The sequence below is a fragment of the Clinocottus analis genome, unplaced genomic scaffold (genome assembly GCF_023055335.1).
Source record: "Clinocottus analis isolate CAN_PGR_092001 unplaced genomic scaffold, fCliAna1.0.p SCAF_19, whole genome shotgun sequence".
Classification (NCBI taxonomy): domain Eukaryota; kingdom Metazoa; phylum Chordata; class Actinopteri; order Perciformes; family Cottidae; genus Clinocottus; species Clinocottus analis.
The window spans coordinates 152,948-180,000 of record NW_027175920.1 but is presented as its reverse complement, the minus strand read 5'-3'; the positions used below and the strand labels follow the sequence as shown (position 1 = coordinate 180,000).

General features: G+C 46.4%; 2 protein-coding genes across 30 annotated transcripts in view; one reads left to right on the top strand and one right to left on the bottom strand.

Annotated features, from left to right (window-relative positions):
• Positions 1–390: 390 nt before the first annotated feature.
• On the top strand, positions 391–24,972 carry mapta (microtubule-associated protein tau a). Of its 20 annotated transcripts, none has more exons than XR_011077834.1 (17): positions 391–476; positions 7,270–7,426; positions 9,604–9,654; positions 10,020–10,115; positions 11,180–11,203; positions 13,049–13,083; positions 14,052–14,195; positions 14,450–14,513; positions 14,616–14,654; positions 14,827–15,083; positions 16,779–16,871; positions 17,493–17,585; positions 18,575–18,667; positions 19,967–20,048; positions 20,304–20,410; positions 21,999–22,511; positions 22,542–24,972. XR_011077834.1 is itself a non-coding variant. In XM_068582845.1 (17 exons), exons 2-17 carry the CDS (start codon positions 7,288–7,290, stop codon positions 22,001–22,003), a joined length of 1,554 nt encoding a protein of 517 aa, XP_068438946.1. In that variant the 5' UTR covers positions 391–476; positions 7,270–7,287; the 3' UTR covers positions 22,004–22,133. The 20 variants fall into 20 exon arrangements, 19 of the variants coding, with proteins under 19 accessions (XP_068438946.1, XP_068438945.1, XP_068438949.1 ...); XM_068582845.1 differs by lacking the exon at positions 22,542–24,972 and adding an exon at positions 20,950–21,184 and having other exon boundaries at positions 11,183–11,203; positions 21,999–22,133; XM_068582844.1 differs by lacking the exon at positions 22,542–24,972 and adding an exon at positions 20,950–21,184 and having other exon boundaries at positions 21,999–22,133.
• Positions 24,777–27,053, bottom strand: part of LOC137789348 (KAT8 regulatory NSL complex subunit 1-like) — a 29,249-nt gene continuing 26,972 nt past the window's right edge. For all 10 annotated transcript variants that reach the window (XM_068582814.1, XM_068582820.1, XM_068582822.1 and 7 more), the window contains one exon: positions 24,777–26,932. In XM_068582814.1, coding sequence (XP_068438915.1) covers positions 26,708–26,932 — 225 coding nt within the window. In that variant the 3' untranslated portion in view covers positions 24,777–26,707. The remainder of the gene's footprint in view (positions 26,933–27,053) is intronic.

The window sequence follows — 27,053 nt, the reverse complement described above, 5'->3', positions numbered from 1 at the left end:
TTCTGGATGTTTTTAGAGCTTCATGTGACACATTTCACCAAATGATCCGTCAGTTAGTTTCTTTTCCTCCTCAGAATAAAAACCACTTTTACTTTTGGTAAAAAAGTATTTGCATCAAAATATACTTAAAGTCTCATTTTGAAAGCAGAACTTTTATTTGTTTTTGTTTTTTACATAATCATGTTAATGATGCTACACTATGAATAACAAGGAGCTATTGAACGCCCCGTGATGCGTTCACTGCCTGATGAGAGTCTGCAGCAGATGGAGAGGACAGGTCGCTGCAGCCTCTCCCTCTATCCTCCTCCTCCTCCTTCCCCTCCCTCCTCCTCCTCCTCCTCCTCCTCCTCCTCTTCCTCCTCTCTGCTCCGCAGCGCCCCCTCCGGCCGCCCGCCGCACTGAGACATCGAGCCTCCGTGTGAGTCCCGGTGAGCGACGCCGCTGCAAGACACACAACGCCGCTTGTCTGCACTCAGGTAAGAGGAACACCCGGCGGGGAAACGCGCGCGTCTTTCCGTGTTTTCTCCCCGGAGCCTCGCCGCCGCAGCGGCGCGCGGCCGCGGCGTCTGCAGCCGCGGCGCGGCGTCGTGTTTTCGTCCATCGGCATCTCGTCTCCTGATGGACATGAATACGTGTTTGTGCGCGAGGTGGGAGAGGTCCGGGCCTCTGCGCGTTCACACACACGGATGGAAATGTCCCGCACATGACTGGAATACATGTCCCCGTGCGCGCGCCCTCTTACAGCAGCGCGTTCATGCGCGTTAACGCGTTTTAATTTGACATTTTGGGCGTTTTTTGTTGTATTAAATGGCGCGATCTGCATCTCCATCGCCATCGATCCTCCTCCAGGATCCTGGAGCAACGTGTCGACACGGCCGCGTCAACAACACACACACACACACACACATACATACACACTCACACACATACACACAATAAGAACCACAAAATGTCTCCATCCTCCTCCAGCAGCAGGTCTCCGGCTCGCGCTCCAGACTCGGGTTGTCCTTTGCGCGCCGTAACGAGACTAATCCTCCAGAATATCCCATAATCTCATTATTAAAGGCTCCCAGAGGACAATAACGCGATGTTATTGCGCGCGGACACGCTTTCATTTGGGCAGCTTTGTGTTCTTTGTGATGTGATTTCAGTGTTTTTTCCTTCTCGGTGTTCTGGATCTTTCTCCTCTCGTCTCGCCTCTGAGGGCCGACGCGCTTCCACACATCCGCTCCTCTTGCTTTATATTTTTTCATTCCGCCTCTTAAAGGATGAAACATGCCCCTGGCGTGCTGCACGTCATGTTACATGTATGTGCATGTTTCCAGCTTCAACCAGCGAGCAGACATTCTGGACTCGCAGCGACGCGGCGCCCGGTGCGCAAATGCCAAGCCCATTTTTCATTTGATCAACAGAGAGAGAGAGAGAGAGTGTGTGTGTGTGTGTGTGTGTGTGTGTGTGTGTGTGTGTGTGTGTGTGTGTGTGTGTGTGTGTGTGTGTGTGTGTGTGTGTGTGTGTGTGTGTGTGTGCAGCAGCAGCGTCTCGGCCACTGAACCGGGCTGCTTATCGGACACATATGTCTCCTCTGTAATCCCGGGGTCAGCGGACACAGTGAAGCCGTTTCAGCCGCGCGGTACCCGGATGAGAGCAATGAGGTCAACGCGCCTCCTGTACCTGTAGTCTGGGACACGCCCCTCTCCCTCCCATCCTCATGTGGAGTGACAGCTTCTTGTTACAGGGGAACCAGAAGAAGAAGAGGGTGTGGATGGAGGGGGGCGGAGGGGGGGGGGGGGGGGGTCTGCAGCTGGAAGCCATTCCTCAAAACCAGACAGATGATCCGCGGAGAGGAATGAAAGACATCTAGTGTCATTTTATTCTAGATTGAGATGAACAGACAGCAGACAGCTGCATTCTCTCTCCTGACCACCAGGGGGCGACTCCTCTGGCTGTATAGAAGTCTCTGCTTCATGTGTTAAAGCTGCATTCTCTCTCCTGACCACCAGGGGGCGACTCCTCTGGCTGTATAGAAGTCTCTGCTTCATGTCTTAAAGCTGCATTCTCTCTCCTGACCACCAGGGGGCGACTCCTCTGGTTGTATAGAAGTCTCTGCTTCATGTCTTAAAGCTGCATTCTCTCTCCTGACCACCAGGGGGCGACTCCTCTGGCTGTATAGAAGTCTCTGCTTCATGTCTTAAAGCTGCATTCTCTCTCCTGACCACCAGGGGGTGACTCCTCTGGTTGTATAGAAGTCTATGCTTCATGTCTTAAAGCTGCATTCTCTCTCCTGACCACCAGGGGGCGACTCCTCTGGTTGTATAGAAGTCTATGCTTCATGTGTTAAAGCTGCATTCTCTCTCCTGACCACCAGGGGGCGACTCCTCTGGTTGTATAGAAGTCTATATAAGTGACTCTACTTCTCTCTTGATGTATTCCCTCAGTAAACATTGTAAACATGAGTTTATGTCTCCATCTCCAGCTTCTAGTCTTCTTCTATACAGCGTGATGTCATTCTGGTCTGTCAGAGTCAGACAGACCATAATAATCGAGGCGGTCTGTGACTCAGACTTCAGTGTTGAGTTCACGGCTCTTTCCTTTGAAACAATCAGTCCTCTGAAGTCCTCATCGAGTCATCGGCTCCGGTTATGAAACGAGTCCTTTGAGCGGAGACGGCCGGCGGTTCGAGTCCAGAGGTGACCTCACGCAGCCGGCCGCGGCCTCGGGGAAGGGGAGGGGCTTAGGACGGCGACGCCGACAACATCGCCGTAAAGACTTCTTCACAGAAGTCCTCAGACTCTGAGATCTGAGCTCAGTCGAGAGACAGAAAATTAATCTTTTGTCAGCAAAAAAAATCTAAATATTTTTCTCAGATTTTAAGATTTGCTGCAAACTATTTATTTTTAGGTTTTGCACAAAGAAAACACACAATTGTGATCATATTTTCTGACTACTAATGAGAATTATAAGTAGCTCTTCTTCTTTTGGGGTTTGATTAATGACAATAAAGGAAAAGTTAAATCTTTTAATCAAATTATCTTTAATCAAACATTAAAAATAAACCTTAGTTTCTGTCTCTCGGTTTGATTTCCTCGTTAAAGAGAAGAATAAATACCACACTGAGCTTTAAACTGCCTTCGCCATGCTGACGGAGGACGGTTCATTTACTCAGTGTGAGTGTGTGAGTGTGTGTGTGTGTGTGTGTGTGTACATATTGAAACATGCAGCAGCTGGAGATGACTTGACGCTCTTCACCGTGACGGCGTCCTCGAGTTGTGAATTCCGCTCTGAGAGATCGTCTGCAAACCTTCTGCTTACGCAACGAGCGTCTTGCTTTGAGGTGTGTGTGTGTGTGTGTCTGTGTGTGTGTGTGTGTGTGTGTGTGTGTGGCAGGGTGTGGTTTCACATCCTGGAGGAGGGAAAACAAAAAGGTGCCCGAGTGTATTTAACACAGCGGGCGTCACGGCTGTGAGCAGGAGGCCGGCGAGGAAGACGCCTCAGAGGAGGACGAGACGGGAACGGAAAAAATAATAGAAAGCATCGATACGGAGAGGCGGCGAGCCGGTCGGTGGCGGCTGCAGGGCTGAGGGATGGAGGAGGAGGGAGGAGGAGGGATGGAGGAGGAGGGATGGAGGAGGAGGAGGCTGGAGGAGGAGGGATGGAGGGAAAGTAGGTCAGAGATGCAGAAGCAGTGGAGCGTGAGAGCAGCGAGCCGGACGAGCCGAGAAGCCGCTCGATCTGGTTTTTGTTTTTAGCGCCGAAAACGTGACGAAGCAACCGGCTCGAAACGAGTCGACTCAAATGTGAAATGATGCGCCGCCTCGTGACGACGTTAAGGACCGTTAGGGAGGACAGCGTGTTTTTATACATAGAAATGTGGTGATAACTGTCATAATTGTGATATTGTGATAACGGTGATTATCGCGATATATCGTGATATCGTGACAACCATATTGCAATAGTGTAATAATCGTGATATCAGGATATAATATTGAGATATTGTAATATTGTGATAACCATGACAAGGGATATAACATTGAGATATCGTGATATAGCGATAACCTTAGTATCGTGATAAGTATGTGGTACTGTGATGTCGTCTTTTTCTGCTTTTAACAGATGCTTTTCATTAAAGTGATGCTCTTTAATTCACTATAACTCACTATTGATACCAGCGGATGAATAATTTAAATAATTTCTCATGCATAGAAATGTCATTTTTCTGCTTTGCGTGTTTGGATTTGCTTTGTCGGACACAGAAACGTCTCCTCGTGTGAAGCTCTTCTTCTACTGTTTCACGACGACGTTGTGGATCAAACCGTTAACCATCGGTATGAAAACCTCTCGTCGCTGCACGCAGGTGTTTGTGCAAACACGCGTGTTTTCGCCGCTTCACGTGTTTCCATCTGCTCCCCGTCGGCGCATCACACGCTACCAAACGTGTGCGTTGATGAACACACACACGAGTGTTTGCAGAGTCCTGCGAGAGGCCGGACACGCCCTCCTCCCCTCCACCTCGCTCGAGGCTCGAGGATCCCGCTCTTATCAGTTTGTTTGCTCTCTAACCGCCGGCGCGTCCCGGATGCGGCGCTCGTCTCCGCCGCGGCGAGCGCGCTCGTTGCCGCGATGCGCTCATGTGTGACGCCACAATGGCAGTTTCTGTCCCGGAGCACTGAGAGTCCAGTGTTCATCAGGATGCTGCTGGACACAAAGACCTCTCCGCTGGTTACGACAGCGTCCTGTTTGTTTGTTTTTTAAATGAACTTCTTTTAAAGGATACAGCTGCTGGTGTTTTCCACACACACTACACATCAGTCTGGATCCAGAACCTTTTAACACCGCTGCTAGATTATTTTGTGTTTCCACCATTTGGACAACAACAAACCACGAGAGCCAATCAGAGCTGCAGGATGGGGGCGCTGTGTTCCCGCGCCAGAGCCCGAAAATTTACTAAAGGCCCGACCACGAAAAGGGCGTCGGACAAGGTCAAGATCAAGGTCGCGGTCGATGCGGCGGCGCCGGTTTCCGTGAGTTGAACTTGCAGAAGTCTTAAAATCTGGAGATTTTCCTCACCGGCCAAACGAAGGACACGCCCCCCTCGCTCCTGATTGGTTAGAGCAAAACATGAGAATGAATTTAAATTAGAACGAAATCAGAGTTTATCTGAACCTTTTTTTTGTGGAAAAAAGGTCACAAATATAAAGCTTTTAGTTTAGCAGCTGCTCTCTGGAGGAAGTTGTGACTTTCTTGGGGAACTACTTCCAGCGGCGGAAGGATCCGCGTCCGGTAACCCGACAGTAAATAAACCATGAAGCGTCTCCAGACTTTTCATCCTCCAGCGATTTTAAAAAACAGAGAGCGCTGGAAGTGTTTTCTTTGCTCCGAACGCGAGACGCTGTTCAAACATTCAAGGTCGACAGATCGGACGAACACAGCGTGAAGGTCACATAGCTGTGGGGGGGGGGGGGGGGGGGAGGGTTACCACGCCAACAGTTTAGGCATTGCCGCTTGTAAAGAGGCGGCTGCATCACTTAACGAGGACGAGTGGAGGAGGAAGTGCTCGGGTCCTTTTTAAAGTAAAGAAAAAGTATTAAACGGGTAAAAGTCCTGCGTTCAGCGCAGTATTCTACCCCCTTGTAGTATTACCACCATGTGTACTCAAGGTATCACAAGTACTGCAGAGATATGAGCTCGTTTCCAGAGATATGAGCTCGTTTCCAGAGATATGAGCTCGTTTCCAGAGATATGAGCTCGTTTCCAGAGATATGAGCTCGTTTCCACTCCGTTAGGTCGTCGGTGTCGATGCCCGATCCTCGTTTGAAATGTTACGAGAGGCCGAACGACACGCTGACGTTTGAAAACTAAAATGTAAAAATCACGAGTTTGATCTGATCTGAAACCTGTAAAGTAGCTAAAGCCGTCACATACATGCAGTAATGAGGAAAAATCACAATATTTTCCTCTGAAATGTAGAAATATTAATACACATAAAATGGGTAAAGTACAATTATCTGAAAACCTGACCAAAGTACACATCTTGTGTACATTTACTTTGTCACTTTCAGCCGTTGACAAACATTTACAACATGAATTAAACCGCAGATTAATTTTCATGTTGACACCATAAACTGTCTGTGTGTGTGTGTGTGTCTGTGTGTGTCTGTGTGTGTGTGTGTGTGTGTGTCTGTGTGTTTGAATCTTTTTTTTTGTCCACTGCCCTCAAACGGAGAGCAGCTGTAACCAGACGCTCGTGTTTAATCTGACACGTAATCCTCTTTTTATGAGGTTCTGGTGACGGTTACTCGCAGTATTATCCGCGGTGCAAAGAAACAAAGTACTTGTACTGTATATTTGTGTGTATTTATTCTCTCAGACGTGATGATTCATTAAGATTCTCTGTGTTTGTGTCACATGATGAATGTAATTCTCTCTTTTAGCTCCATTTTTGGTCTCCACCCCCAAATATCTTTAGCGCTAACCTATTAGCCGATTAATCAGTAAAGCAAATAAATTGTGTTTTGATGATTATTATGGGATGTTTTGTGGTTCAAGCTTCACATATTTGTAGCTTTGCTGCTTCTTCTTTTCACACATTGTAGCTAAAATGTTGCTACATTGTTGCTACATTGTAGCTACAATGTAGCTACAATGTAGCTACAATGTAGCGATGTGACAGCATTTATTTACTATATTTACAAACCAAACAAAATGAGTTCAAAATGAGCTCCAGCTCGACCAACATTAACATTCTGCTTTCACATGAAGACACAAGTGATAATAATCGAGTAAAATTATATGTAATTATAGAAATGTCATAGTTTGAATACCACACAATAACATATGTACTTTTACTTCCGTAACATTCTCATCGCAGGCCTTTTACTTGCAACAATGTGCTATGAAGTAAAGCATCTATACTATTTGGAGTATCTGTAGTATTTATAGTATCTATTGATGATGATATTCACTGCAACATGAAACACTTGTTCAGAGGTGCAGTAATGACCGTGAGGACGCCGAGCACTCCGGCAGGAGGGACTATTTTTATCCGTTAGCCGGTAACACGAAGCGCTGCCCCTCCGTCAGGAAGTATAAATATCTGTTCTTCGCCCACGCAGTGTCTGTTTACATTCGGCGGTGACGGACTGCGCGCTGGGGAGACAAAGTGTCCGTGAGGTTTTGCCGCGCTCGCGTTTGGACCGGGCGGGTCGGCGGAGGTGTGACTTGTTGTGACGTGAGACCGAGCCGGACTTAACTTGTGTCTCCGCTCCCCCGCAGCCCGACCCGCGACCGGCCATGGACTACGTGAACAACAGCTACAGCGCCGGAGACGCCGTGAGCGCCTCCTTAGCCAACGTGACCATCGGCGACCAGCACCGCCAGGAGAACGGGGTCCAGCCGGGCCAGCGCAGCCCCGGAGACGCCGTCATGAAAGGTCGGAGTCCAGTCGGTTTCATTTGAACGGCCCGATGCTGCTGTCGCGACGCGTTGCTTTCGCGAGAGGTTGCTATCGCGAGAGGTTGCTATTGCGAGAGGTTGCTATCGCGAGAGGTTGCTATCGCTAGAGATTGCTGTCGCGAGAGGTTGCTGGTGTCTCGCTGTTGTAAAGCGTTGTTTTAGCAAGGCGTTGTTTTAGCGAAGTGTTGCTTTAGCGAAGCTTTGCTTTAGCGAAGCTTTGCTTTAGCAAAGCGTTGCTTTAGCGAAGCTTTGCTTTAGCGAAGCTTTGCTTTAGCAAAGCGTTGCTTTAGCAAAGCGTTGCTGCCACGAGGTGTCACTGTAGCGTTGTTGTAGCGTTGATGTAGCGTCGCTGTCGCGTTGCTATCACAAGGTGTCGCTGTAGCGTTGTTGTAGCATCGCTGTAGTGTAGCTGTAGCGTTGCTATCGCGAGGCCTCGCTGTAGCTTCGTTGTAGCATCGTTGTAGTGTAGCTGTAGCATCGTTGTAGCCTAGCTGTAGCGTCGTTGTAGCATCGTTGTAGCGTGAAAAGAGACGCGTCCTCCGCTGAGAACCGTGAACGTGAACACGCCTGAGACGGAATAAGTGGATTTCTAGACCGAAGTCCGTCTTTGCCAAGTGTCAGGTTACGATGAAATATCATCCAGGAAGTCACATGATTAACGTGAAGGTTAATGGATACGTGAAAACGCCGCTCAGCGTCCCATAAAAACTACCAGACGGGCTTTTTCAGAGAGGATTAAAAAAACCAAAGTTATCTGCAGAGAATGAACCCGATCATGTGACCCAGCTGACTTGTGGGTAATGTTTAAGACCCGCAGGTTCAAGTCAGTCCCTGTGGCTTTAATCCCAGAATATATTCGTATTAAATGATCTCAAAGTGAAGCATCCAGCTCTCTCTACTCGTGCCGTGTTCCTCGTGGAGATCGGGGGTTCGAGCCCCACGGTCGCAGCGGAGCTTTTGTCTTAATCCGCTTTACGTAACGGACACACGACGAGCTCCTCTGGCGCCGAGCGCTCGGCTCTGCAATCTGGGTCAGAGCGAGCTTCTCCTCTGGATTCAGTCCACAAAGAATCGAGCTCTCGGGGGGAAAAAGGCCCTTTGAGGACCGGAGGGATGAGCGCCTGCATTGTCTGCCGGTTCCAGAGTGTAAATAAGTGAATAAATGACAGTTTGTTGAGCAGCGAATAACCATTTCCAGTTTCTCCCTCTCGCCCCTCCTCCCGGCCCTTTAGTGCGTAGCCTAGCGTTCCCCGGCTTGCAGCCCTCGTTGGTGCAGTCGTTCTCCCCGTTCTCACTTCCCATCGTCTCGCGCTCAAACAGGAAGCAGCAGCGCGCTCAGTCAGGGCCGCCGGTCACCATGGAAACACGCCGTGAGTACCACTCCATCGGTAGACGAGAGGAGTCGACGTAGAGGACGTAGTAAAGGATGTAGTAGACGACATAGTAGACGACATAGTAGACGACGTAGTAGACGACGTAGTGAAGGATGTAGCGGAGGACGTAGTAGAGGACGTAGCGGACGTAGTAAAGGACGTAGCGGACGACGTAGCGGACGACGTAGTAGACGACGTAGTGGACGACGTAGTGAAGGATGTAGTAGACGACGCAGTGAAGGATGTAGTAGACGACGCAGTGAAGGATGTAGTAGACGACGTAGTAAAGGACGTAGTAGACGACATAGTGGACGACATAGTAGCCGACGTAGTGGACGACGTAGTGGACGATGTAGCGGACGACGTAGTAGAGGACGTAGTGAAGGATGTAGTAGACGACGTAGTAGACGACGTAGTAGACGACGTAGTAGACGACGTAGTGAAGGATGTAGTAGACGACACAGTAGACGACACAGTAGACGACGTAGCGGACGACGTAGCGGACGACGTAGCGGATGACGTAGCGGACGACGAAGTAGAGGGTCTAGCGTACGACGTAGCAGAGGACGTAGCAGAGGACGACGTAGCAGAGGACGACGTAGCAGAGGACGTAGTAGCAGAGGACGTGGCCGAAGTAGATAACGTAGTCAGAAGGCGTAGTGTTGGTAGCGTAGAGACAGCTGTTGGTTTAGAGCGGTACGGTTGGTTTATTTTCTTCTCCTCACGTGAAAAAAGATTTTTGCCGTCACAATAAACCTCCAGTTGACCTTTTGATTCACAGAGACTGAAGCGGCGCTCAGTGAGAACGGCGTAAAACCAGCGTCTGAACCCGGTACCCGACTTTATTCACTCAACTTGACCTCACTGCATGTCTTCACTTTGTTTTAGCTCCTCCTCTTTCAAACTCTCCTGTTTTTTGTTCCAGATCAAACGTTAATCTCACTTTGTTGATTTTCTTCCGTTGGTTCCGCTTGTTGGCTTTGCTAACGCGAGCTTTCCTTTTGTACGTGTGGTATTCTTAGCCAGCTAGCTCATGCTTCTGTTTGGTCGCTGCCAACAAAGAGGCTGAAATAACGGCCGTAAGATCGTAAACGCTGAGCGTGGTGATGAGCTTAACGGTTCAACGCGCAGTGGAACGGTTGGAAATCCTCCTCGAGCTGTTGAACATGTCTGACTTCACCTCCGTTCGTCCTGCAGCGGAGGCGTCTGCAGAGGAAGCCGCCGTCGAGGCCGAAGCGCCCGCCGCGCTCTCGGAGAGCGAGGGCGCCCCCCGTGGAGAGGAGGGGAAGCTCGGTACGCCGCCGGCCGCTTGAGCTCCCGCCTCTTTTCTGCCGCTTTGTGCATTTTGGTTTTCTTTCTCCCCGGTTTGACATGTTTGGGTTTCGCTTTTTTTCATGAGAGAGATTGACACCACTCACACGTCACAAGTGTGATTAGCGTAGCTTAGCATCAAGACTGGAAACGAGGGGAAACGGCTAGCATAGCTCGGCTCCCAGGGGTAAAATAAATCTGCCTGCGTCCACCTATAGAGCTCACTAATGAGCCAGCACTGCTACCAAGTATTTTATTAATAATGAATTGGTCTGTAAAACATCATAAAACAGATAAAAATAAAAAGATAATTGCTGTTATGTGATTAGTCAGGTGACATTTTAAAGATAAATCAACATGTTTTATTTTCGATGTAAGACATAACATGTTATTTGGAGCGCTTCAGCCCGGCCAGCTGTTCCCATCTGCCTCCAGTCTTTGTGCTAAGCTAGGCTAACGGCTAAGCTAACGGTCTTCACGCTAAAGACGGGTGTCGATCTTCTCGCGTTGAGTTCTTCCTTTAAGCTGCAGAACCGAAGCTGCTCTCGTGTTCGCCCCGGTGGTGAAAATGAAGCTTATTTACTTCTTTTTTCTTTCAGCTTCCTCATTGAACAACAATGTTTTATTTTCCGTTGCTTCTTCTGCTTCTTGGTTGACGGTTTGCTCCTTTCAGAAGTGCAACGTGATCTCAAACAGACTCAAACTTGTCCTCCTTCTTCTTCATGAAAAGTAAAAGATGGTTCTGAAAGAGGGGAATGTGCTGTGATCTGCTGATCAGATGCGGCGCCCCCCGGTGGTGGAGCAACGCCAGAATAATAAAAAAAACAGTTCTGCTTGAGTGCATATTGATAATAATATCGATAATGCATGAATGCATATTGATCTCTCCGTGTTTGAGTGATCGACTGTCACGGCTCTGAGCATTAACCGTCTGTGGGCTTTGCAGTGATTCTGCAGCGAGCGAGTGTGTTGATGTCATGAATCGCTCACAGAGCTCATTGTGTGTATCTAATGTGTGTTTTCTCCGTTTGTCTCCTCGTGTTCAGCAGCAGGAGCAGCAGCTTCAACAGGTAGGAGCTTATTGATCACACCTGGACAGCTCATGTACCGCAGGAGACGGATATGAGTCACAGAAACATGACAGCATGTGTTACCTGAACAATTATATACATATACAGGGTTTAATTACTAGCAATCGATCATTTTATATCAATTAATTACATTTGCATGACATTATTATGAATATATTGTGATATGTGTGCTGTAGATCTGTGAAGAGATCATTCAAGTCATTTTCTTTAGAAATAGAAACACAAAATATTTTCTTTTTCCAACTTTTACCCTTTAAAGCTGCAATATCTTAATTTATGTATTATTATATTATTATTAGGACTATTATATATGAATGACATTTAATCGTAAAATAAATTTAATATATATATTTATTTATTTTTTAATATTTTTTGTATTCCATTTTAAAGCATATTTATTGATTAATAATTCAAAGAGAGGATCCATAACCATAAATTAAGTCATTATTAAGTCAAGTGTCACAGTCCAGACTCAATGTTATTTTTATAACGTTTTAACAATTTTTAGAGTTCACAAAAGACTTTATTTCATATTTTATTCACTATTTTTACAGTTATGGTTCTGTTGTTCACTGGTTTGCATCCTGATGCATTGATCTATTTTCCATCTCCGTGTTCCTGTGAGCCGCCATCGTCTTCACCTTCATCGTTCTGTCGCTCTCAGTTTGTTTTCTGTTCAACAACAAAACAAACTCGTCATTCGTCTTTTTGTGCATCGTTCACTTCTTTCTTTTCTTTTCTTTTCTTTTCTTTTCTTTCATTTCATTTCTTTCAATGGGGAGATGGAAACCTCGTGCCGTGTCATCATTCCTCTGCTTTCCTAAAAACAAAATTAGCGGAGCCCGGCGCTCCCGCATTTGAGGACGGGGGTTCAAATCCCGCCGGGGACGGAGCCGCTGGGCCCCCGGACACGGGGAGTGAGGCGGAGGCGGAGGCGGAGGAGGGGGAGTGCGGGAAGAGGCGGAGCGAGTCCCTGTGGGCCTCTGAGGACCTGGGCTCCGGGCCGGAGGTCCGGCGGGACGACGGTTCGATCCCCGCGGACGCCCAGCGGGCCGTCAGCCTCGACGCCGCCGAGGACCCGCGCGAGGTGCTGGTTCGCAGCGAGGCGCTGGAAGACCTGACGTCCATCGGGCTCAGACGCCTGAGGGAGGCCGAAGGGGAGGAGCCAGAGGGGGCGGAGTCAAAGTCCAGAGACGACGACGCCCAGCGGCCGCCGCGCTGCGACTCTCCATCAGAGGACGGGAGCGTTCACCTTCGCCCTCTGACGCCGTCGGGCGACGGCGACTCGGCGTCACTCGGCGGTTCAAATCCCTACATTTCTAACGGCTCGGTCACGCCCCCCCAGAGCGCCCCGCCCAGAAAGTCTCTGGTCCCCGTCGCTATTCCCAAAGGTCTGTTCACGCCCTCTTCAGTTAACTCCTCCCACTTCTTTCTGTTACAACGCAGCTTCTTACCGTTTGCCACGCCCCCCCACCCTTCGAGACGCGACCTTTTGACCTTGAGGAGCAGCTTGTCGTCCTCCCTCCCCCACCTTTTCTTTCATGGCTCCGTCGCTGCTCACCTTGCTGGTTTATTGCAGCCCACGAAAAAAAAAACAATCCACATTATTTTTTTATTTTTGGGGTTTTCCACAAGCCTTTTGTGTCACGGTGCATGCTGCACATCACCAACATTTCATTTGTTTTTTTGTTTGTTTTTGTCTTTCTGCCATGTGGATGTGTTTCCACACACACACACTGGGTCGCACAAGTCTTTCACTTGGGTGGAAATAAAGAATAAATTAAAGTGTATTAATGTAAAATCTGCTCCTCTGTTCGCCTGCAGCTCCAGCAAAGATGGACAACGGCTCCGCGGATAAGGTACGAGATTATTATTAAAGATATCTTCTCTTTGGTTAAAGGGATCGCTCTGGTTTATTACAACTTGGAACATATATATATATATATATACATATATATAGACCTTTTATACACCAGAGGAGTCGCCCCCTGGTGGTCAGGAGAGAGAATGCAGCTTTAACACATGAAGCATAGACTTCTATACAAACAGAGGAGTCACCCCCTGGTGGTCAGGAGAGAGAATGCAGCTTTAACACGTGAAGCATAGACTTCTATACAACCAGAGGAGTCGCCCCCTGGTGGTCAGGAGAGAGAATGCAGCTTTAACACATGAAGCATAGACTTCTATACAACCAGAGGAGTCGCCCCCTGGTGGTCAGGAGAGAGAATGCAGCTTTAACACATGAAGCATAGACTTCTATACAACCAGAGGAGTCGCCCCCTGGTGGTCAGGAGAGAGAATGCAGCTTTAACACATGAAGCATAGACTTCTATACAACCAGAGGAGTCGCCCCCTGGTGGTCAGGAGAGAGAATGCAGCTTTAACACATGAAGCATAGACTTCTATACAACCAGAGGAGTCGCCCCCTGGTGGTCAGGAGAGAGAATGCAGCCTTAACACATGAAGCATAGACTTCTATACAACCAGAGGAGCCGCCCCCTGGTGGTCAGGAGAGAGAATGCAGCTTTAACGCATGAAGCATAGACTTCTATACAACCAGAGGAGTCGCCCCCTGGTGGTCAGGAGAGAGAATGCAGCTTTAACACATGAAGCATAGACTTCTATACAACCAGAGGAGCCGCCCCCTGGTGGTCAGGAGAGAGAATGCAGCTTTAACACATGACGCAGTAAAAAATAGATCCAAGTTGTAACTAACTGGAATAATCCTTTCATGAAACACGATCATTCTTTTCCATCATTTCTCATTTGTTGAGTCATTTTATTATTTATTATATTCATTCATTTTTCCCCTCCCTCATGAAAAAAGACCCAAACTTCCACCAAACGTCCCACTTCCCCTAAAAGAGCATCCGCACTCACCAAGAGCAGCAAAGCTCACGCCGCCTCCGCCCGAAACGGGCCCAGCTCCATCCCCGTTAAAGCCAGCAGCCCGAGGCCGCGGCCGGCCGGAGTAAGTAAGAGCTCAGGGTGTGAAACACACAATGGATGCATCATCTTCATCATCGTCATCATCATTCTAGAGAGGTTAAAGAAATATAAATGCACCAAAACCCACATTTATTTTATTGTAAATTACCGTAAAGACCGACGGGAGATTCTGCAAGAGACTCGTGTGATTATTGTCAACGGATAGTTTGGATTATATTAAACCCTCTGCGTAACTTTTCATGACTCATCAATAACGTTGTGCGTTTTGTTTTCCAGAGTCTCGGTGGTGCAAAACCTCAAAGCCCCGGCATCAAAACCTCTGTCAGAACTTCAGCTCAAGGTATCAAAACTTCCCATTTCATGATTTAAAATCCTTTCCTTTCTTTTCTTAGAGTGAGATTTAAGGATTACTTATGATGTGTCGTATTTCTTTGTGACGCAGCTAGTGCCAAGAAACCTCCCACTCCAAAAAATGAGAAAGGTAAAAAAATAAGAAACACGCTAATCGTTAGCGCTCACGTTCGCTTCGCGTAGACGAGACGTAGAGACGAGGTCGCTTCCAGCCGGCAGAGATCCCGTCGTTCTTTTACATTTCTCTTTATTATTTTTACTTTCACCCACGACGTCTTTTAACCCCGTGACTCCGCCCGCAGACGGCAGCGGCCAGAGCAGCCCCGGCGGCCCGAAGTCGCCCGCGAGCCAGGCGCTCGCCGCCAAGGCGGCGGCGGCGGCCGAGGCCAACAAGGTGAAGAAGGTCGCGGTGGTGCGCTCCACGCCCAAATCCCCCGGCTCGCTCAAGGGCCGCCCGCCGGCGCCTCTGGCCGCCGCCGCGCCCATGCCGGACCTGAAGCACGTCCGGTCCAAGATCGGCTCCACGGACAACATGAAGCACCAGCCCGGAGGTGGAAAGGTAACACGCCGCACGCCGCGCGCCGCACGCCGCGCGCCGCGCGCCGCACGCCTACTTTTAGCTAAGTCGAAGGTTTGGATCCGGTTCTGGAGGCAGAAATATGATCTTATTGGACAGTTTGAACCTCACTAAGAAGATCTAGACGTCTAGTAACGCCAAAGACACACAACTTTAACACAAAACCTCTTTAAAAAGATTCACTTTGTGGTTTAAAAAACGACAAAACCCCATTTTAAATGATTTAAATCCTGCATACAAGCTAGCTCTCCTTGAGCTCAGTGATTCTCGTCGTTACTGTCGACCGCTGCTCGTTAGCACCTCCGGTGGTCAGAACAGCTCCTCAGGTTCCTTTAGCATCAAATAATAGGGATTAACTGAGATTAGGGCGGTGAAAAACAAGATTTATTTTATTCCCGACTGTCCCAAGATGTGAGTTGACCATCAGTCAAGTTGCTTTTTCATTTATCTGCAAACTAATTGGCAGAATCCTCGCAGGCCGAGGGAAACCTTCAGTTCCTGGAAAATGTCGCTCTGGGACAAAAGGTCCCCGATACGTCTCGGTGGAGGAAACTCGTCACTGAGTCGTCCAATAAAAAAATCAGCCAATCTGCATGTTTCTGCTTCCAGAGCCTCTGAGAAATGTTTGTGGAACTAAAACTCCAATCTGCCTTTTTCATCTTTTGCGTGTCATCTGATCGATACAGTTCAATGCACTTTGAGTGTGATCGTGTCCGTGTGTGTGTGTGTGTGTGTGTGTGTGTGTGTGTGGAAAGTCCATTTTAGCATTAGCACATTTTAGCACAGCAGAGTCTTTGTTCTGCTTTCGTCTCGGCTGCATTCACCCGTCTGATGTTTTACTACTGAAATGTTGAGGAAAATTGTGTTTTATGGACCAAATACAAATGATTTAAAGTGTGAGAAAATGTATTTCTCTGACATTTAAAATGGCGGATCAAAGAAACAGAAGAGAGGAGGAGCACACACACACACACACACACACACACACACACACACACACACACACACACACACACACAATGCAGTGATTCCTGTTTTGAATGCAGCGGTCAGAGCGGCGGCCGTTGTAGCGCGCTAACATCTTCATAAACTTACGACAATAACTCATGCAGTAATGATCAAAAAGAGCGGTGAAGTAGCGTAAATATGACGCTTCATCCACGCTCACTCTCGTCAATGACAACTTTTGTTCGGCTCATTTTCTGTTCACCGGCGTAGCAAAGCGTGGTGGAATTACTAAGCTAGCTGGCTAGCTAGCGGGCTAATTCCACCTTGCTTTCATGCTACACGCGTTAACGGGGAAATAGAGCTGAACAGCTGACTTTGCCGACCCTGCCTCGGTCACACTAGCTAGCTCGCTACAAAGGTAGCGCGCTAGCTAGCTGGCTGGCTGACAGACGGATAACTCCTGAGCTAGCAAACCAGCTAGCTAACCAGTTATCCGTCTGAGCTGCAACAACTGCAAAGAATCGTCATTTTCCTCGGTTCTGGTTCAGTCCGCTCCGCCGCTGTTCTGTTTCTGTGGTCGCCTCTTTTCCTTTCCCTGCGCCTGCATGCGACACGAAGCGACCCGATATCACCGCCGCCTCCGACTCCGCCTCCTCTCTGGCTCCATGTGTTGGAAAACGCTCGTCTCTCACTCACAGTATCTAAACGCTGCCGTTTTCATTCTTCCAGGTGCAAATCCTTCATCAGAAGGTGGACTATAGTAGTGTGCAGTCTAAGTGTGGCTCCAAAGACCTTGTGACTCATGTACCCGGTGGAGGCAATGTGAGTAACTGAGGGATGAACTCAACGCCGGCGCTTGAGTATCTCTGCAGTTATGATCATCAAAACCAACTTTTGGTGACAAAAAAAAAGGGACGAAATTGTACAAAGAAGAAGGTGCTCTCTTTTTTTTTTGCTCTACATGAAATGCAGATGGACTCCTGAACGGGATATGTACAAATATCTGCTTAATAAGACACTTTATTGTTCAGCTCTTTTCCCCAGAAGCTCACGGTGCAAACAACCAAAAGCTCGCTTCTTTAAAGCGTTAAAGTTGGCATCTGTAACATTTGATTAGTTATTGTATATGTTTATGAAACACTGTGTCTAGCTTCTCTGATCTCATCTTTCCTGGTTTGTTAACGGAGCCAGAAGTGTCACATTCTGCACAATATTAGTATTTTTTAATGCTGTTATAAGCTTATAAGAATCCCCCCATTAGTGTGTATTGTGGTGAATTAACCGAGTGTGACAAACAGACCACGTTATGGATGGCAGCTTTAATGAAAGATGTCTCAGTCCTCGTTCCTTTACCGTCACATTTCTTCCTTCTTGGGCTGACCCCGCCCCTCTCTGATTGAAACGCTCTGAAGGTTTGTGTTTGTGTTTCTCGCTCTCCTGCAGGTCCAAATCCTGGACAAGAAGATCGACGTGGCCAACGTTCAAGCTCGCTGCGGCTCTAAAGACAACATCAAGCACACGCCCGGCGGCGGCAAGGTGGGGATCCCTTTGGTTTCACTTTTCTTTTTAAAAACAATTGCACTCATTTAAAATGTTTTCTGAGCTCACGAACGCCTGCGATCCTCCGACACGAGCCGAGGAAACCGTCACAGTTAGAAAATGGAGTCGACTGGAACATTAAAGTACCGTAAAAGTCGGGTTGCAAGCCGCTGCTACCTTCGGTGGGTGTCACCACTGTAGCCAGCTAGCGCTGCTGCTAGCTCCTCGCTGTAGCCAGCTAATGCGGCTGCTAGCTCCTCGCTGTAGCCAGCTAATGCGGCTGCTAGCTCCTCGCTGTAGCAAGCTAGTGCGGCTGCTAGCTCTTCATTGTAGCAAGCTAGTGCAGCTGCTAGCTCCTCGCTGTAGCAAGCTAGTGCTGCTACTAGCTCCTCATTGTAGCAAGCTAGTGCAGCTACTAGCTCCTCGCTGTAGCAAGCTAGTGCTGCTACTAGCTCCTCGCTGTAGCAAGCTAGCGCTGCTGCTGCTACTGCCTGAGTCGAGTCGGGGCTGGTCACGCTACCTTTCGGTGGTTGTTGGGGAGCTAACAGCAGTGCTAGCTGGCTACAGCGGGGAGCTAGCGGGGTGGTAGCGCCTCGTAGCCCGACTTTTACGGTGGACACTACAAGTACAGAAACACTGCTTGTGTTCCAGACCTTCAAAGGGAACGGTGTTGATGGTCAATGTAGTGGAGTGACTGTAGTTCCCTCAGTCAGTTTAAGTGTAACGGCATGAAATGCATGCTGGGACATGAAACTCTGCGCTCTCTGTCCATGAGGCGCCCGCTGAGGAATCTATAGCTTCATTTCACGCCATCAACACTGGCCGGACGATGTCGCATGAACACGAGCTGACGTCCTGACAGTCTCTGTGGTACCAACACTCCCCTCCACCTGGTTCTGTGGTCGGATCCCCCTCCTCCACGGCATGCGTTGGTCCTCCAGCACCGGCCCCTCCAGGATAACCTTCTCTCATATCAACTCTTACAGGTTCAGATTATTGAAAAGAAGCTGGACTTAAGCAGCGTGCAGTCCCGATGTGGCTCCAAAGATAATATGAAACATGTCCCCGGTGGTGGCAATGTGAGTACGCCATGGGTTCGGGCCCCCGTGGCCTAAAAGAAACAAACCCTCCTTGTCGCTGCTCCTGAATGCATCTTCACGAAGGAGCAAGATGTCCGCCTGCACGAAACCCGCTGTGTGTGTTCGACCCTCCAGACCTCGACCCTCCCGGCGCCGTTAACGCCTCCTTTACGGTCACTAATCCGGGCATGAGCATTTCATACGAGGACGAGGGCGCCGCGCACCTGAAGATCATTCCTCACCTGAGGAACAGTACCTCTCGTGTCCACAGGGGGCGCCAGAATCAACACAACGTAAAAGTTCCTCAGAGTAGCTTTAAGGATTTCATATTTAATATTGTACATTTTACTTTCCTTCATTTATTCGGCCACTTAACTTATTTATAGATGTATACATACAAAACATATACACAATATGTTATAGAACAACCAGTTTATTCTTTTATAGATTAAATAATTAATTGATTAGTTTATTCAAGATTAATTCTAAAATGCCCTTTTCATGATTCTCAAAGTGACGATTAACATCTTTGTCTTTGTCTTAAATGACAATAAACTGAAAAAACATTTCTCACTTTTTCAGAATTTTATCTATCGATATATTTTATGTATCATATTTATATTCTACTCTTTCAACCCTTTAAGAACACTTGAAGGACTTTAACTCGTCACAGAGTACTTTTAAAACGTGGTATTAGTACTTCTGCTTGAGTAAAGCGTCTGAACGTTTCCTCCTCCTTCAGTTTGAGGAGTTTGACCTTCAGCGTGACCTTCTCCTCGCGGTGTTGCGCAATGCTCATGCTCCTCTACTGAATCTGTTTTACCCCAAAAACTGCCCTGAAGCAACATGCACGGATCCTGTGTGTGTGTGTGTGTGTCTGTGTGTGTGTGTGTGTGTCTGTGTGTGTGTGTCTGTTTGAGGAGCTGAGCGCTCAGAAGAATACTTAAACAAACGACTGAAAAACTAAAAAGAATGCAGAATATAATCCGTTAGACACACAACACTTAACTAACGTTTTGTTAATAAACATTTACATTGTTCATCTTTTATCTGTTTATTTATGTTTATTCAAGTAATTTTGGTTTAAACTTGTGTTTACTAAACAAGATTTGTTTCCTTTGAGCCTCAGAGTTTAACTCTAACATGGGATTAACTCATTAAACTCTTCTGTGACGAGCAGTAATCTCAGATTAGATGATGTTTTATAACAGACTAACAGACCAGATCTAAACATCAGCGGCTCCTAAATGAAACTCATCATAATAATAATTCATACTTTGTTTGTTTTGTCTCCTTCAGGTTCAGATCGTTCACAAAAAGATCGATTTGACCAACGTTCAGTCCAAATGTGGATCCAAAGCCAACATCCGCCACAAGCCGGGTACCCAGAGATAATATTTCATATTATGAAGACTATGCCTCAAGAACGTTATTTATATAAATAATTATATATATATGTAATATATATATATATATATATATATATATATATATATATATATATATATATATATATATATATATATATATATATATATATATATATATATATATATATATAGTACATACACTATATATATGTATACTATATATATGTATTAAACGTGACATTAATGGTTTATATTTATCTTTTCAGGTGGAGGAAACATTGAGATTAAAAATGAGAAGATTGATTTTAAAGGTCAGTCTAAGATCGGCTCTCTGGACAACATCGGACACGTTCCAGGAGGCGGACAGAGGAGGGTGAGGACACGCTGCTGCTGCTGCTGTTGTTGTTGTTGTTGTTGTTGTTGTTGTTGTTTTCTATCTGCAGAGTCTCTCCTTTCTTTTCACCCACGGTCCCTGAAGGCATCACGAGTAGCAGCGTTCATCACCATTAAACACAAAACACTCTGAAGTGAAATCGTGTTGAAGAACAGTGAACTCTGTCGTGGAGATTGTAGATATTTGCAATAAAAACAATAAAAAATAGTTATCTGTGTATAAAAAGGCAGGAAATATAATAGTTTAAAAAGTCCGTCTGCACCGTCCTGAGCTACAGCTTCATCTCCCCCACAATGCACCTGTGATGCGGTGAGAGGCTCATCATCCCCTCAGAGCGCCACACTTCATCTTTCTGTTCAAGCTTCTTCCTCCTGATTTAACCCGAGTCATCCCTTTGTTTCATCACCTTCTTTCTTTGATTATGATTTCTTTTGTTATGATTTCTGTGGTTGTGGTTTGTTTGTGTTGACATTGTGTGTTTGCGTTGCCTTGTCATTGTGCTGGTGGGGCGCCTGCAGAGGGAGAAGGGGAAGGAGGCTGAGGGGCGTTCCTCAGAGCCCGACCCCTCCCCCGCTGCCACCGCCCCCCGGCCCCCACAGACCGCCCCCCCAGCACCCATCACCTCAGCACCCGTCACCTCAGCACCCGTCACCTCAGCACCCGTCACCTCAGCACCCGTCACCTCAGCACCCGTCACCTCAGCACCCGTCAGCCCCCTGCTGACCAACCCGCTCATAAAGGTTGAGGACTCCTGTGAGTACTGAGAGCCACAGAGAGACTTTCTGTTCTTGTTTTCACCGGATGCAGCGCGGCCACATAGAGATTAATCTATCCTATAACAAAAATATTCTATAACAATAATATTCTATAACAAAAATATTATATAACAGCTATTAAAGCTCTGCCAACCCTTGATAGATTAGGGTATACAATACTTTATTATTTAATTTATATATGTATATATATATATATATATATATATATATATATATATATATATATATATATATATATATATATATTTATATTATTTTGTAATATATACATATGTATATTGTATATATACTTTTTTAAAATAAATAATGATATATAACAATAATATATATAATTTAAAAATATATATAATCCATATATGAACATTTATTTATATTTATTTATATATATAAAAATGTATATATGTATAAATATATATTTTTAAAAAAATATATACATATATATTTATATAAAAAATCCTCATCGCATAGTATGTCACAAAGGTTTTGTAGATGAAGAATCATTAGTACAGATTGTTAAGAAAACGTTCTAAAAATATAATTTAAAATGTCATATTCATATATTCTATATCATGAATTTGTCAAACCATATGTGATAAAAAAAATCCTAAAATAAATCATGGTACAATATCTCAAGTCTTAAAAAAATCCTCCTATAATGTTATAATAAAATAAACTCTGCAGGTGTCTGGTGAGTTCAGCACGTCGGTGCAGCCGGTGTCCACCAGGCGGCGCCCTTCAGCTCGTCTCACCTCTCCCCCCCCCCCCCCTCCCCTCCTCCCCCCTCCCTCCAGATTGAGAGCCACAAGCTGAGCTTCCGCGAGGGCGCCAAGGCGCGCACCGACCACGGCGCAGAGATCGTCTCCCTGGAGGACTCCCCCCACCCGCTCAGCACCGTGTCCTCCTCCGGCAGCCTCAACATGGCCGACTCCCCGCAGCTCTCCACGCTGGCCGACCAGGTGTCCGCCTCGCTGGCCAAGCAAGGCTTGTGAATGCGCCGCGCGACCTCCACCCGAAACCTCCACCTCCTCCAACCACACGACCACGTAGAGGAGTCGCGGCGCCTTCCCTCCTTAATTTCTCACAGGACTTTTTTAGCTACCCGTCACTGTTTATCCTCCACTAACCTTTGAAACTGTTCTTGAGCCATTGCAGAGAGAAAGAGGAGGTAAAAAAAACAAGATTAACAAGTAATCCAACATGTATTTAATCTCTCTGGTCTATGAGCTCTTTATTTGCTATTTCTACCTTTTGTAAGTCTCCTTTAAGAGTTAAATCACCCATCCTACTTCCTGGTTAGTCTGAGGGTCTGCTTCTACTTCCTGGTTAGTCTGAAGGTCTGCTTCTACTTCCTGGTTAGTCTGAGGGTCTGCTTCTACTTCCTGGTTAGTCTGAAGGTCTTTGCGTCTACTTCCTGGTTAGTCTGAAGGTCTGCTTTTACTTCCTGGTTAGTCTGAAGGTCTGCTTCTACTTCCTGGTTAGTCTGAAGGTCTGCTTTTACTTCCTGGTTAGTCTGAAGGTCTGCTTCTACTTCCTGGTTAGTCTGAAGGTCTGCTTTTACTTCCTGGTTAGTCTGAAGGTCTGCTTCTACTTCCTGGTTAGTCTGAAGGTCTGCTTCTACTTCCTGGTTAGTCTGAAGGTCTGCTTCTACTTCCTGGTTAGTCTGAAGGTCTGCTTCTACTTCCTGGTTAGTCTGAAGGTCTGCTTCTACTTCCTGGTTAGTCTGACGTCATCTTCCGTCTGGTTTCCTGTCACATTGACCGTGAATCCTGTAGGAAGTTCCTCGTAAAGCCTTTAGGAAGTTCAGTGGTTCCTCTGGTATTTTTGCTTTGATAAAACTCGATGGCGCCCAGTTTCAGCTGAAGCAGAACGAACAGTTAAAACAGGGTTTTCTTTTTGGCGGAGGGATGCTAAAAAGCTAAAAAGCTAAAAAAGCTAAAAAGCAGCAATTAATTTCGTCTAGGCATAAAAAATATAATACAAAAAAAGATGCTTTCAGACCTCAGTGCAGTTGTTTTTTTTGCTTCGTGTAGACGCGACACAACAGGAGTGAAACCTGGATTATAAAAAATAAATATGATAAAAAATGGAACGGCTAGAGTAGAAACGTTGGTTTGTGTTGGGCACAGTTTTATAATCGTATTCTGTGGATATATGACATGTATTTGATATGAAGAAACATTTGTATCGTGCCTGCTACTGTCAGTGTTATTTTATTTTTTGTTACTGCTGTTGTAGATGCGCTGAAATCGCTTGAGGAGGAAGAATTAACCTGTTGACGGCATTTTAGAAAATGGAACTTTCCACGGCCAAATTATTGATTACGTGCTACGCTAAAGCTCAATAGAGTAATGTTCGCCGCAACTATTATAAGTGTTCTTAAAGCGAGAGATGTTTAGACTGAGTGAATGCTAAATGCTAAGCTACTGTATATCATTTAGCTAAAACGCTAAAAGTATTGCATCGAGGGATGAAGTCGGCAAGCCACAGAATTAACAAGATCGCGGCCATGCTAGTTAGCTCGCTAGCAAGCGCGCTAGTTTACCCGCTTGCTAGTCAGCTTTCTAGCTAGTTCGCGCACTAGCTAGTTTGCTAGTTATCTTTCTAATCCCCACTTTGCTAATCCAGATTTGCTCGCTAGTTAGTTTGCTAGCTATCTAGCTATCTAGCTAATCCCATCATGCTGAATTGCTATGAGGGCTACAGGAACAGCGGCTACGTCGATGCGAGCATTTAGAATATGTTGCTAACATGAGCCTCCATAAGTGTTGAAATTACTAATTTGTACTTTTCATTTGAGTTATTTCTTCTCTCAGAAGTTACGTAGTCTCACTTTAAAGGTTCATATAAAGAAAAAAATAAAAACTGTAGCATTTTTAAAATGTGCTCAACCAGAATGAATATTGCAAAGCAGACGAATGATGATGATGATGGGTTGGTTGGGCCAAGATGAAGCTGAGCTGCTTCAACACGATGCCACTTTTCTCTGCAGTGGTTCTAGACTACGTCACATGACCTGCAGTATGACGTCATGTGACAGTTACGCACGCGAGCGCCTCGAGCCGACTCAAACTACTAGAAACACACGAAGCGTCAGGAAGAAAGAGATTGATTTGTGAATGAAACCAGCTGCGTTCCTCAATCTGTAAAACCCGTAAAAAATAAACATAAATGTGGTTTAAAAAAAGAGAAAGAACCCGTCCTGACGTCAGAGACTCCGGTGACTCGTCACTATTACTCACGTTGATATTTAGTGGAACAACTTCTCGCATGCACCTCGTGGACGTGAAGACTCCGCCTGTCGCCTCCCTCTCCTCACAAAGTGTCTCTTTGTGTTTCCTGTTTGATGAACGCCGGTTTAAGACTTAAAAAAAAAAAAAACACACGTGTGTGTGTGTAAAGAGTCGGAACACTTCACTCCCAACTGTGTGTGCGTTTTAACATTGTTGCCAAAATAGATGCGCGCTCCTTTAAGTCGGCAGAAAGGACGTCAACGACTTCATCCGCATGAGTCCTCGGTTCTCTTCAGGCGCTCGGGGGTTCGATGCCGAGTCCTCTCGGGTCTCCGGAGGTTGTGTTTTTTTTTTTTCCTGCAGTAACAAAACTCATCACCTCGTTTTGGTTTTGTTTCTCTTGGTTTACGTTGACGCTGTACAGTTTGTGGAAATGTGATTGTTCTCGTTATTGTGCATTCGATCAATAACTGGTTTATGAAGATGATTCTTGTTGCTGTAATTTGTGTATTTGAAAATAAATGCTATGAAGTCACCGCGTGAGGTCTCTCCCCCGTGCACCAAACACACCATTTATTTACCCAGGAGTGAGATCAGAAGAGAGGAGTGAGACTAAAGGAGTGAGATCCTCTGAGGAGAGTTCTGAAAAGTGAGACTAGAGAAGTGTAGAAGAGTGAGATAAGAGAAGTGACGTCAGAGGAGAGAGTCTAGAAGAGAGGGATCAGAAGAGTGAGCTCAGGCTGAAGGACTGGAGGCCAGAACAACGACGCCAAGTTAAACATAAATGTTTTAATGGTACTATTTACAAAAACAAAAACAAATCTGCTTTTTGATTGGGTTAACTGCTGCAACAATCGAACAGGTACATTGACATCTTGCTTAAACTACCAAAAGAAAAGACAGTGATTGAATGGCATCAAACGGAGGTGTAAAATAAACAACCAGTATTTTTTTGCATAGCAATTAGTTACTTAAGGTGTGGGGGAGGGAGGAGGAGGGGTGGAGGAGAGAGAGAGAGAGAGAGAGAGAGAGAGAGAGAGAGAGAGAGAGAGAGAGAGAGAGAGAGAGAGAGAGAGAGAGAGAGAGAGAGAGATTATGACAAATAAAAGAAGAATCCATCTTGCAACAGAATTCTGGATCTGATCAAAGAAACTATTCAAACAGCAGAGAATATTCCCTTGAATAGAGAAACCTGAGGTGGGGGCTTCTGGGCTGAGAGCTGCTACGTCTGACGTGTTTTGCCGAGAACCAGCGAAGAAGAAAGTGGGCGGGGCAACTGTGTTGCGTTGGTTTCTTCTTAAACCACAATTTGTGTAATACAGCAACGGCCGCACGCCGAGGGAAACCAGCAGGGGGTTCGGTTCTTTGTTTTCATCAAGCGGGATTCTCCGTGTGCGCCGTCGTGATCAGACTCACGTCGGTATGTTTTGCAGCATGTTTTGCAGCATGCAGCAGCGCTTTACTGTAGGCCAAGTGCTCACAGGACGACGCCCCAGCTCTCTCTTTGTGCCACCACCCTCTTTTTTTATATATAAAAAAAAACCTGACGGCGAGACGGAGCTGTGGACACGCTCTGAAAAGAGACCGCGAAAGGAATGATTCTTACTATTTAAAAAAACAAACAAACAAACAAAAACACAGAGAATGTGTTACAGACACAGAGAAAACATGTCAGGAATGAAAACAAACCAAAAAGAAAAACAACAAAACTAGACTTGGCAGTTGGAGAAGTGCTCTGGTGATTTCAGGCGACCTCTACAGGGCGAAGGAGGAACCGCATCTCAAATGTACCTGTTTATTTGGATGAGGAGGAGGGAGGAGGAAGGTATTTTTTCTTGTTTTGTAATTTGTCACTCCACTAAAAATGTACATGGGAATTACAAGCAAACTAGTCAATAGAAAACACCCTTTGGCCATATTTTGAGGAGTCCGCTACATAGTGCGCTACGAGTGTACACGCGACGTATGAACACCACTAAGCCCCCATGTACATTGTTTAGCCTACTACAGAAAACAGCTTTGTAACGTGTTTTATACTTTTTTTTTTTTTACATTTATCCTTTTTTTCTGTGACAAAACAAGTGTTGGGAAAGGCTTCTATCTCCATAATGTTCACTAAAAACTGTGAAAAGTATTAGACTGATGTTTGAATATCAAACAACAGGAACCCATTTAATATTTTTATTCCGCTTTGAGGTTCTGCTTGTTAATGCCAGAGGAGCTGTGGGTGGAGAGGAGAGAAGGTGGAGAGGGGGCGGGACCTCAGCCCGTCAGTCATTCATTGGTGGGCGGTGGGCGATGGACGCCTTTAGTTTGGAGCCGCCGCCGTCGTCACAGGGCAGCTCCATGTCGTCTGAATCCAACCGCCCGAAGCCGGCTGCTCTGCAACCTGAGATGCTGCGTATTCTGGGCCTGATGAGGTCGCCCTCCGGCTCCGGCTCTGGCTCCGGGTCGGCTGGCAGCGGGAAGCCTCGGCGTTCCCACGGCGCCACCGTCTGCAAACACCACACAGCCCGTCAGGAGACGCATGACACGGCCGACAACGCCGCAAAATAACTGCCATTGATCCGTTCTTCCTCCTCACAGTGAAACGTTAACTATCACGGTGTAAATAAA